The sequence below is a fragment of the Chironomus tepperi genome, unplaced genomic scaffold (genome assembly GCF_022539635.2).
Source record: "Chironomus tepperi strain 1889 unplaced genomic scaffold, CSIRO-AGI_Ctep_v1 contig_257, whole genome shotgun sequence".
NCBI lineage: Eukaryota > Metazoa > Arthropoda > Insecta > Diptera > Chironomidae > Chironomus > Chironomus tepperi.
The window spans coordinates 1,115,981-1,128,076 of record NW_027226379.1 but is presented as its reverse complement, the minus strand read 5'-3'; the positions used below and the strand labels follow the sequence as shown (position 1 = coordinate 1,128,076).

At 33.1% G+C, this 12,096-nt stretch overlaps 1 protein-coding gene across 1 annotated transcript; it reads left to right on the top strand.

Moving 5' to 3' along the window:
* Positions 1-4,492: 4,492 nt before the first annotated feature.
* On the top strand, positions 4,493-6,184 carry yip2 (yippee interacting protein 2). Its single transcript, XM_070641806.1, has 3 exons — positions 4,493-4,650; positions 4,839-5,695; positions 5,771-6,184. The coding sequence occupies exons 1-3, from the start codon at positions 4,632-4,634 to the stop codon at positions 6,089-6,091; spliced, it is 1,197 nt and encodes a 398-aa protein (XP_070497907.1). The 5' UTR covers positions 4,493-4,631; the 3' UTR covers positions 6,092-6,184.
* Positions 6,185-12,096: the final 5,912 nt, after the last annotated feature.

Here is a 12,096-nt window from a genome sequence, read left to right as displayed (position 1 = left end):
TTTTTGTGTTGCTGTTAGTTCTGCTATTGTTTTAAAATTATATGAATATCTTTTGCAATTTATAAAAGGAAGTAACGACTATGCAGATGCAAGTTGAAATTGGGAGGTCGAGGGGTGGTGACTTTGTGGATTTTTGAGGTGTTTTAGAAGATTTTGAGGATTTTTTTGCCCTAATTGAGTAATTTTGACGGCAACTCAGCAATTCTTCATTCTGTCATGTTCAGCAGTCCATGCACACTCTTCTCAGCGAAACTCAACTTCATCCCAAGTTTTACTATACCATAGCAGGCATAGAGCATGCTCCCATAGTCCACAAATACCATTAAGCTACCTAAAAGCAATCACTTTGCCTGTTGTCCCAGCTATCCTCACAAAAATTCCCATCCCTAGCCTCCTATTCCAACAATTTCATTTCATTTTACGAATTACGTAGATCAGATGAGGTAAGGAAAGAATTCAGCATATTCAGAAGACGAAAAACAATTTTTTAAATGCACAATTGTTTATAGATATCTGCATTGTAGACTGAAATTCACTGTCATGTTACTTATTATTTCTATATTTTCAAGAAATTTGCCTCCGGTTAGACACAAATAAAATATTAAGAAAGTTGATAATTTGCAGGTTTTTGGAATTTATGTCCCCAACCTTCTTCGCAAAGGAAAGAGTTGATAATTTTAATGAATTTGGCTGAATTTATTCCATGGTTGATTGAACTTAGTCATAGTTTGACATTAATCATCCCGATTTTGACTGATCTCGTCCTTTATTTAACTTAGCCTTTTCCAAATTTGACTGATCTTATCCCTATTTTTCATCGAATTTATTTCAAATTTTAACTAAACTTATCCGCAACTTTGCTACATTTATCACAAATTATATTGAACTTATCCTCGATTTAGACATGGCTAAATTTCTGTCAGATTTATCTAAACTCATTCCTAATTTTACTGAAGCAATCACTAAGTTGACTGATATTTTCACAAATTAAACTGAATGTATCCACTTGGTATCCACAATATGACTGAACTTTCCTATTTTGATTAAAATGTTCACAAAAATTACTTAAATTGTCCAATTCTTGACTGAACTTATGAAATTTTACTGAGATTGATGCAATTTTGACTGAACTTATCCCTAAATGTAACTTATCTTGTCTCACAGAATATTGACTAATCAGCCTAAAACCCAAAAAAGTCTGATTCACATCCCCAAAAAATCCCTTAAAATTCACTTAACTACCTTAAAATTTCTCCATTTATTCCATTTCTTAATTGACTTTTCACTCTACCAGAAATTGTCTCTCCCCATTAAAAGCTATTTCTACATTTCCGACTCTAGTTTATCATCTCACCATTTACAGAGTGATTTACTCAAATCATTTTACGAAAAAAACAAAAAAAGATGCATGCACAATTGAAATTAATACCACAACATTTATCTGTTTTGTTGTGAAAATTTACATCAATTTAATTTCTCGTCTAGCACCTTCTTCCTTGCACATTTTGCACAAATTTATGCTTTCTCTCGACTTGAGTACAGTCACAGCTATAAGTACTGCCGCATCATCTCGTCTGATAAAAAAGTGTATGGCAATTTTAAGCACAAGAAGAGACAGAAATATGATTATCCATTATTGTTATCAGATTTCGTTGACATTTCGAAATGAATACAGTCAGAGAGTATTTCTTTATAGCAACAAAGTAGTTTTTTGGCATTCATTTCGAATGATGGGATCGTTCTGGAGGGCAAAAAGTTTTGCTCCTTTTGGATTTTTTTGCTGCTTTTCTCATTCCAGAAGTGTTTGGTGTGAGTTGTTATGATGATTTTGGGTAGATTTCTGTCAATTTGTTGTGATATTCGTTGAAAATGCTCTGGATCTTCATTAAATTGTGCGGATCTTCGTCAAAATGTTCGGATCTTCGTTTAAAATGTTCGGATCTTCGATCCAAATGTTCGGATCTTCGTCAAAATGTTTGTATCTTCTTCAAAATGTTCGGTTCTTTGTCAAAATTGTTCGGATCTTCGTCAAAATATTCGGATATTCGTCAAAATGTTCGATTCTTTATTAAAATGTTCGGTTCTTCGTCAAAATGTTCGGATCTTCGTCAAAATGTTCGGATCTTCGTCAAAATTGTTCGATTCTTTATTAAAATGTTCGGTTCTTCGTCAAAATGTTCGGTTCTTCGTTAAAATGTTCGGTTCTTCGTTAAAATGTTCGGATCTTCGTTAAAATGTTCGGATCCTCATCAAAATGTTCGGATCTTTGTTAAAAATGTTCGGTTCTTCGATAAACTATTAAGATCTTCGATAAAATGCTCGGATCTTCGTTAAGTTCTGTTGAGTTCCCCACAAACTCATCATAAGGACTGCCGACAACCGTAAATTCCATAAAATATTCATTTTTAGACACAAGAAGTGAGAGCAATCCGACTATAAGACTGAAAGAATAATCATCATTTATCATATGATTGGTACTCTTCGTATACATTCAGCCACTCAGCTATCAAATGAAATAAATTTCATCCTCCATCAAAATGATTTACGATATATTTTTATTATTTATCTATAAAAAGGAATAATCCCCAAACTTTGTTTCCAAAAAAAGTAACTGTCCTCATCACATTTTCCCTACTTCCTTACATATGTGATTGAATGTATATATGTGCACGTAAAATTCTTATACTACACACACATGACGAGTGAGGATTACAAGTCAGAATAGATTCCACAATATGTAAGAAAATGGATATAAAATAAAATAAATGATTGTGCAAATGTCATTTCATTTCTCCATAACATGTCATTCAATATCATTTTCAATTTTAAGGCAATGGCAACAGAAAAGAGAAATGGCTTTTTTTTATTCATTTTCTATAATGTTGGCATTTTGGCATGTGGAGGTGGATCGTATCATGCTTCCAGTCTACTCATGCTGCTTATGATGATTATTACGACTCATCATCATGATGACGATTTTGTGTCACAAGTAATTTTGGAATTGAAATGTCTCATTTCTTTTGGGGATAATTGCTTCGGTACTGGGATGATGTAGCTCAGGCAATCTATGAATATACTTAATAACTTACTTCTTTGGCTAGGCGCACGAGATGTCCAAAGACAACTCTTTAATTCGAAAACTTCTCTGCCAGTTCCGGATATTAAGGATCTCTATCGTCCTTTTCAACACATTCAATCCAGGAATTCTTCGGTTTTCCTCTATATAATGTCTGATTTACTATTGTGTGTCAATGTGGCTCGATGGCGGAATGATTTCGTATTTAAGTATATAATTATTCTGATAACAACCAAGCGGTCATGGGTTCGAGACTCGGCAGGAGAAACCGTTTTTACTTGTCCTATTTCTCGAATCATATGCAACGGAAACGTGGCTCACAACCCTTACATTGTAGGCTTCAGGCAATTATGTCATCAAAGGAGTAGTTTTGATCATACTTAAAACTGATGGTCTAGTGATTGCAGATAGTCTAGCTATTTGTACCCTAACTTGTTAGTTGCTGGAAATGATGATGAATAATTAGATATTTCTGAATTGTAAATTTAACTCTATGATTTAGTTCAGATATCAGTGCAATTGAATGAAAAACTTCTGATATGAATCGAATCGATGTCTTTGGAGCCATTCACTTATTACATTATGTAAGACCCGCCCAAAAGACCATTTTTTAGGGATCACACGTGACAGAAGACTTATGGTGTTCAATTGACTGGAGAATTTTCTTATTTTAAAATATCAGAGAATATGTCGTTATTAAGACAGAGAAGCTCTTAAGTTACTAGACATGAGACAGTAATGAGAGATTGCCTATTCAACGTCCAGACCTCTACATAATCTCAAATTCGATTTGGATTTTGTTTCATTCATACAAATACAGATTTGACTTCAAAAAAGATACAAAGTAGGTAACTCTAGTAAAAACTAGGTAAAAGGGTCAGCATCAGAGCCTGCATCAAAGTCAGGTAGCATGTTTTATACTGATATACTTAGTAATTAATAAGTTTTGCTGCTTAAAAAATTAAAGTTAGTCTACCCGCAGTACATTACAATTTCACCTTAAGTGACAGTTTACTTAGTCCACAAAAATGTATAAATAAACATCAAGATATCCAGCAGCTTAATAAATGCAATGTCACACTGAATTTTATTTTTCAGATAACACAATCATTCAGATAAGGAAGTAGAATAGTCCATAAAGCTATACTTAAGGTTTCTAAGATAATTTTAATTAATGATGTACAGCTTAATTGCTACAAATACTTAAAAATTGTTATGAGGAACAAAATATGTGTGTCATCTACCTCAAAATACATTATCAGGTCCAAAAATCCGCATGTGGATCAATAAAATCAATCCAAAACACAACCTTTATCCAGCTTAGGTAACATTTAATATTTTTTGAGAGAATTAAGTGAAATTTCTCTCAATTTGTGAGAGTAAAACCTTATCTCATATGTTTTTAGTACAGACTATTCTGTGCATGTGTGAGTACACGGGAGAGACATCACAGTCATTTCAAAACAAGTTCATCAGTCGTACAGTTAATTTCGGCTTAAAACATAAACATTATTAAATTTATAATTTTTAAATCCAAAATTTGTAAACTTTAATCATGTCTGGAATCACAAAAGGTAAGTTCCATCCACAAAATCCTCAAGAACTGCTCAATTCCGTTCATAATAAATAGAAATAACAAAATAGATTCAAATTCCATAATCTCATGGACTTTGGACCCTGATTACAGTTGTGATCAAAATCCGTTCATTTGCAAACTTGGCAACCTTGATGCTTACAGTACTTTTTCATACTTACCTTACAGGAGTTTTCATTGTCGGTGCCAAACGTACGGCATTTGGCACATTCGGTGGAACATTTAAGAATACAACACCGACAGCAATGCAAACTGTTGCTGCTCAGGCTGCACTTAAAGAGGCTAATGTCTCGCCTGATAAGGTTGATACAGTTGTTATTGGAAACATCATGCCACACACACAGACTGATGGAATTTACATGGCTAGACATGTTTCACTCAATTGTGGAATTCCACAAGAGAAGCCAGCACTTGCTGTTAATCGTTTGTGTGGATCTGGATTCCAAAGTATTGTTAATGGTGCACAGGACATCCTCGTTGGTGGCGCTAAGGTTGTATTGACAGGAGGAGTCGAAAGTATGAGTTTGGCACCATATGTCGCTAGAAATATGAGATTTGGAACTACATTAGGCACAAATTATGCATTGGAGGATTCATTATGGGCTGGATTAACTGACACATACTGCAAACTTCCAATGGCATTGACAGCTGAGAAATTGGGCGAGAAGTTCAACATCACAAGAGCCAGAGTTGATGAATTTTCATTCAATTCCCAACAAAGATGGGGCAAGTCCAATGCCGAAGGTGCCTTTAAAGCCGAAATTACACCATTTACAACCAAAGTTAAGGGCAAGGAAGTACAATTCCAAGTTGATGAACATCCACGTCCACAAACGACTCTTGAAGGTCTCGCAAAACTTCCAAGTATTTTCAAAAAAGACGGTCTCGTAACAGCTGGAACTGCCAGTGGTATTAGTGACGGTGCTAGTGCTGTCATTCTTGCATCGGAAGAGGCTTTAAAGGAATACAATTTAACACCATTGGCACGTCTCGTTGCATACTCAACTGTTGGCGTCGATCCATCTGTAAGATTTATAAACATTTTATGCATATGTGCAGCATAAATCTTATCTCTTATTTTTTTATCTATTCCACAACAGATTATGGGTATTGGTCCAGTTCCAGCAATTCAAAATGTTCTTAAGCTATCCGGCTGGAGCATCAGTGACTTGGATTTAATTGAAATCAATGAAGCATTTGCAGCACAAACATTGGCATGTGCTGAGGCACTTGGACTTGACTTGAATAAATTAAATGTTAATGGCGGTGCTGTTGCTTTGGGACATCCACTTGGTGCATCGGGATCAAGAATTACTGCACATCTTGTACATGAGATGAAGAGGAAGGGATTGAAGAAGTCGGTTGGATCAGCATGTATTGGTGGTGGTCAGGGTATTGCATTGTTGTTGGAATCTGTTTAAGGATTGCAGCTACTTAAGAGTCTATGATTTTATTGGCATCACATTCATACTTTATTTGAATAAAATTTGCATTTTGGCATTTAATTGGATAAATTTGAACTGTTTTTGATTTTTTGAGAATTTTGAAGTATGTTACCCCCCTGGATCTTGTGGGTGTATTTGGTAAGTTCCTTTAATAAATTTACACAAAAAATAGCCAAAAATCCACAAATAAATCACTTGACTCCCTCATACCCATTCCATACCCAAAAGAATCACTTCCACAGCTTCCTACGATCATTGTTTGTAATATAAAATAAAGAACAAATAAATATTGAATAATGGTATTCAAACATCCTTTTTTGATTCATTCACTTGATGCTCAAAATCGACAATGAATCTTCCTATTACAATTCACATCTCAACAGGATATATCTGTGAAAGTTTTACTGACAATAATGCAAATATTTATTCATCTCCTTCCTATGAGAAGTTTTAACTTCTTTTTTTGCTTTTGTTATTCTCTTTTGAATTATTTTTTTGTTGCTGCTGATGCTGATGATGCTGTTTTGATGGAGTTGGGATGAGGATTTTGGACAGTTTGGATCTTTTGAATTTGAAAGTTAGTTGAAAATTTAAAATTAAAATTTTGAAAAATTTAAAATTTTGACAAACTTAAAAATTTAAAATTGGAAATTTTGACATATTTAAAAATTTAAAATTTTGACAAACTTAAAAATTTAATATTTTGACAAAATTAAAAATTCAAAACTTTGACAAACTTAAAAACTAAAAATTTTGACAAACTTAAAAACTTAAAATTTTGGAAAATTAAAAAATTGAAAATTTTATCAAACTTAAAAATTGAAAATTTTGACAAACCTAAAAATTGAAAATTTTGACAAATTTAAAAATTGAAAATTTTGACAGATTTAAAAATTGAAAATTCTAAGAAACTTAAAAATTTGAAAATTTTATGAAACTTAAAAATTTGAAAATTTTAAGAATTGAAAATTTTGACAAATTTAAAAATTGAAAATTTTGACAAGATTAAAATTTGAAAATTTCGACAAATTTAAAAATTGAAAATTTTGACAAATTTAAAAATTGAAAATTTTGACAAGATTAAAATTTGAAAATTTTGACAGATTTAAAAATTGAAAATTTTTGCAAACTTAGAAATTGAAAATATTTACAAACTTAAGAATTGAAAATTTTGATAAATTTTAAAAAATAAACCTAAAAATATTTCAAGGAACCAAACTAATAACATCCCCAACTATTCACACTTGCAGCTATTTATCCATCCTTTCCATCTATTTATTTACCCTTTTTCTGACCACTCAATGTTAATTTTACAAACTTTGCCTTCCGCTCTTTTCTTCAACTTCAATTTAATATCAAAACTAACACTTGATAACAACCTGCAGCTACAAATGAGTCCAAAAATCCTTCATTTCCACTCAAACTTGTCTATAAATAAATACAATGAATAAAAAAATAAAAAGATAGCAAAATGTCAACATAAATGGATGCACAATTGAGAAAAACAAAAGGAAATTGTGTAAAGTAGTAGAAAATGGGGTCGGAGGAGCTGGATGGGAAATTGTGTATTTTTATAGTTCTTCAAAGATTTCAAAGCTAATGATTTTTATTCGTTGAAGTTAAAAAAAAAGAAAGTTTTCACTTTAAGAGATGACAGAACTCTTGTGAATATTCTTATGTAAGTATTGCAATTTTTTAGCGGATTTTTATGGATGATTGGCTGAATTTTTTGGATTTTTTGTCATTTATATTGATATTTTGCAATAAATTATAATAGAATTTAATTGCATTAATGGTTGAATTGGTTGGATGATCGACAATGAATCTTGAGGTCATGGGTTCGATTCCCATGGAATTCTAACTATTTTCATCAGAGTCATACAGATTTTTTTATTTTTTTTTGCAAAATCGTCTCTTTTACCTCAATGGCTCAGTTCCATCTCGAGAATGTCTATAAAATCCTGGATTAGATGTGTAGAAATGGCCGCTAAAGTCCTGAACATCCTGAACTCCCAAAAAGCTCTCGATGGATTGAGTCGGCTTAAGATGCTCTCTCCTAGCTGTCATTGCCTCACATGCGCCCAATCCAAGGAAGTAACCAACTAAAACTCAGTTCCAATATCATCCTAACTTGCTTCTTTCGAGTTTATTTGTCAGTGCACTTGACAACGAATCTCACTGACATTTTTTTCGTTTGATGTCATGAAGATGTAATGAACGGATGTAAAGGTAGAAAATTGTAGGTTATATACACACATACACACACATCCATTCTCATCATCATCATCAGCATATCAATTATAACTATGGAATTAATTTGAAAAAAATAAAGAAAGAATGAAAATGTTTATGATGCATTGTCAAGTAATAAAGCCAATGAAAATAAGGCTTTTTCCTTTTATGTTTTCTGTCTTGCTTTTCTGCCTTAATAACGACTCTTCTGACGTTTCAAAAGTAATGAGACCAATCGAGCAATAAACATACAAGTGCTGCATAGGCATTCATAAATCATGTGAGTTTATCGCCTCTAGCTGTGAAAGATTTTTCAGCTATAAGACCATTAAATTTGTTTATTTTTTGTATTTATTTTTGTGAATAAAAATTTGGTATTTTGTTGTTTTTTGTCATATTTTTGTTGAGAAATTGGGATTGGGATGGCTAGGGAGATTGGCATTTTGTGGGAATACATAGGAATATAAAGGAATAAGTCTTGGAATGCTGGAATTAATATTGTAGAATTTTGGAATTTTTATTCACCAAATTCACCAAATCTTGGAATTTTAGAAAGAAATCTTGGATTATTGGAAGTAAAATCATGGAATTCTGGATTTTGGTGAGTAAATCTTGGAATATTGGAAGTAAAATCATGGAATTCAGGAATATAGTGAATAAATCTTGGAATATTGGAAGTAAAGTCATGGAATTCTGGAATTTAGTGAATAAATCTTGGAACATTGGAAGTAAAATCATGGAATTCTGGAATTTAGTGAATAAATCTTGGAATATTGGAAGTAAATTCATGGAATTCTCAAAATAAATCATATATTCACCCTTATTCATACAATAAATGTGACCAAAGGGTAGATAAAAATAGAGAATATAAAAAAATAAAATAAAATTGACAAAATACATGCCGCAATTTCCTCATGCTTTCAAAAAAATATCTTTTTATCGCTACGATACGCAGTCAATATGTTTTATTTTATTTCCATCCCCATGAGGTTAAAAATATTTTTTTTTTTGCACAGCATAACAAGTGAAAGTAGCACAAAAAAGGGGTTAACATGATTTTTTTATGTAGATATGTTATGGCATAAATTGAAGGGGTTGTCCAAGCATATCATAAGAACTTTCATCTTTCTACAAATCTTTTCGCACTATATGGATGTAATACGACATGTCGAAGAGATTATTGAAACTGATATGAGTATAAAGGGCCCAGAATATGCCATAAATTGTGAACCATTCGATTAGGCAAATTGGTGTCATGAAACAATTTCATTTGATATGTTGATACACTCTATTAAGTAGCATAAACAGTATTACACTGATGAATTGAATGCAATTTATATTTTAAGATAATCTACCCGGGTTGGGAGTCAATTTTTAGAGAGATCTAATAAGCCATAAATGCAATCGAGTGATAAATTGGTCATTGAATTGATGACTTTCTATCTACATCCTCGACATTGCCATTTTTTATGACTTTTTATTATGCGATGAAAATATATATTTTTTTTTATGGCAAATTTCTTGTCCGTAATGAGGAATATTGGATGTCGTAAAGATTTTTTTGTTGGATATCCGTCTGATTTAGTTAATTTTTTTATAGGATAAAGTTTTACTTGCTGGATTTTTTTTTTACTATTTTAAATAATTGATTTTTTTGTGTTTTTATCATTCATCAGTTGTGGGGTTTAAAGTGAAGCGGTTTTTGATGGATTAAGTATGGATTTTATAGAGCGGTGGTTAAGTGGATCATTTATCTTTAAGTTGGATTTGAGTTTTTCTTTCAGAATGAGGTTCGGTGTCTGTAATGATGTAAAATTTGGATAGTTACTTACTTTGCTGGTTTAATAGAATCTTGACCTCTCTTCGATGATGTTTGAAGCTTATTATATCGGAAACTACTTTCCAATGTCTTTCCTTCATTTTATAATTGCATAAACTGTGTAAATCCTGAAAAGAGCTATTAGTTATGTAGCTGCGGCAGAGAAACAGGCTTGCTTTACTGCATTTGGCTGGAATCCACAAAAGAAAGGCGTTATAATTCTCCAAGAGCAACATGGAGTAGGACAGTAATGAAAGAATGCCAGTTAAATGTCTTAAATTGAGATTTTGTACAATCATTGTGATTCGGCCGACAATAGAGTCAGATGGAAGGTCTTTTGTAACAACCTGGGGTACAAGTAAGACCAATGTTCTAGTAAGTTTCCTACTGTTTTTAAGTTTGGCGCTATAGAGCTTCATATGAGCTATTTTGAGTGTTAACATTCGAACTTGAGGCTTTGTCCGAAAAGCAGACATAATATACTAGATGGTTGCTTTAGCAATGGATAGCATACTTATTAATTAATCTATTCCTTCGTTCTTTCAATCACAACTTCAATTCCAAACTAAATTTCCATTATATTCTTAATAACATCCTTAAGATCTTCAAGCAACAAAATTTCTAATAAATCCCAAAAAATATAAATAAATCACATAACCCCAAGGAAGTACCCCACAGACTTTCACTTAAAAACTAGCATCAAAATATAATTTAAGTGACATAAAAAATTTTTACAACTTCCAAAAAAATCGTCATTTTCATTTTTAAAAAAGGTCGCATTCATCAAGTCAAGTCAAAAATCAGAAGTATCTTTTGTTCTTCCATTCTTCATTTTAATACAGCATAAGCATAAGAATTTATAGGTACTATTTATCCCAACTATACTTATTGCCATCCATTTGTCGTGTCTAATGAAATTTCTTGTATGAAGATCCATCACGAGATCATAAAAATCTACAGAAAAAAACTCGTGACTACCGCAAAAAAGGAATAAAAATGTGTAAGTGAATGAGTGAGAGAGATGTGGGTGTATTCGAAAGTTTGGTAACGGTAATGGTGGAATCTGAGCAGGATGGAATCTGGGATATCGAGGCAAGAATAGCAAAAAGAACAAGAATGACGGACAAGAAGGACGGACAAGAAGGACGGACAAGAAGGTCAGACAAGAAGGTCGGACAAGATTGACGGACAATAAGGACGGACATGAAGGTCGGACAAGAATGACGGACAAGAAGGTCGGACAAGAAGGACGGACAAGAAGGACGGACAAGAATAACGGACAAGAAGGTCAGACAAGAAGGTCGGACAAGAATGACGGACAAGAATAACGGACAAGAAGGTCAGACAAGAAGGTCGGACAAGAAGGTCGGACAAGAAGGTCGGACAAGAATGACGGACAAGAAGAACGGACAAAAAGGACGGACAAGAAGGACGGACAATAAGGACGGACAAGAAGCGCGGACAAGAAGCGCGGACAAGAAGGACGGACAAGAAGGACGGACAAGAAGGACGAACAAGAAAGACGGACAAGAAGGACGGACAAGAAGGACGAACAAGAAAGACGGACAAGAAGAACGGACAAGAAGGACGGACAAGAAGGACGGACAATAAGGACGGACAAGAAGGACGGATAAAAAAGACGGACAAGGGAAAAAAGGGAGGGGACTGGGGGTTTAAAGTCAACTTCTACTGTTCCGTAACTCCCGAACATTCCCCCAATATAGACCCAGAACCCCCAAAATGAGTGAGAAATTTTTATGTCAAAAAAATGATTTTTATCAAACCATGACACGCGACATAAAAAAAAAATGCTTGATATTGAGGGGGGGTTTGATGGATGGGGGTAGGAATGCGTTTTTATTAATATTGAATAATGAAAGACATTTCTTTACTGTTCCTTGACATCTCCTCGTCAATAATTTGTTTGGTT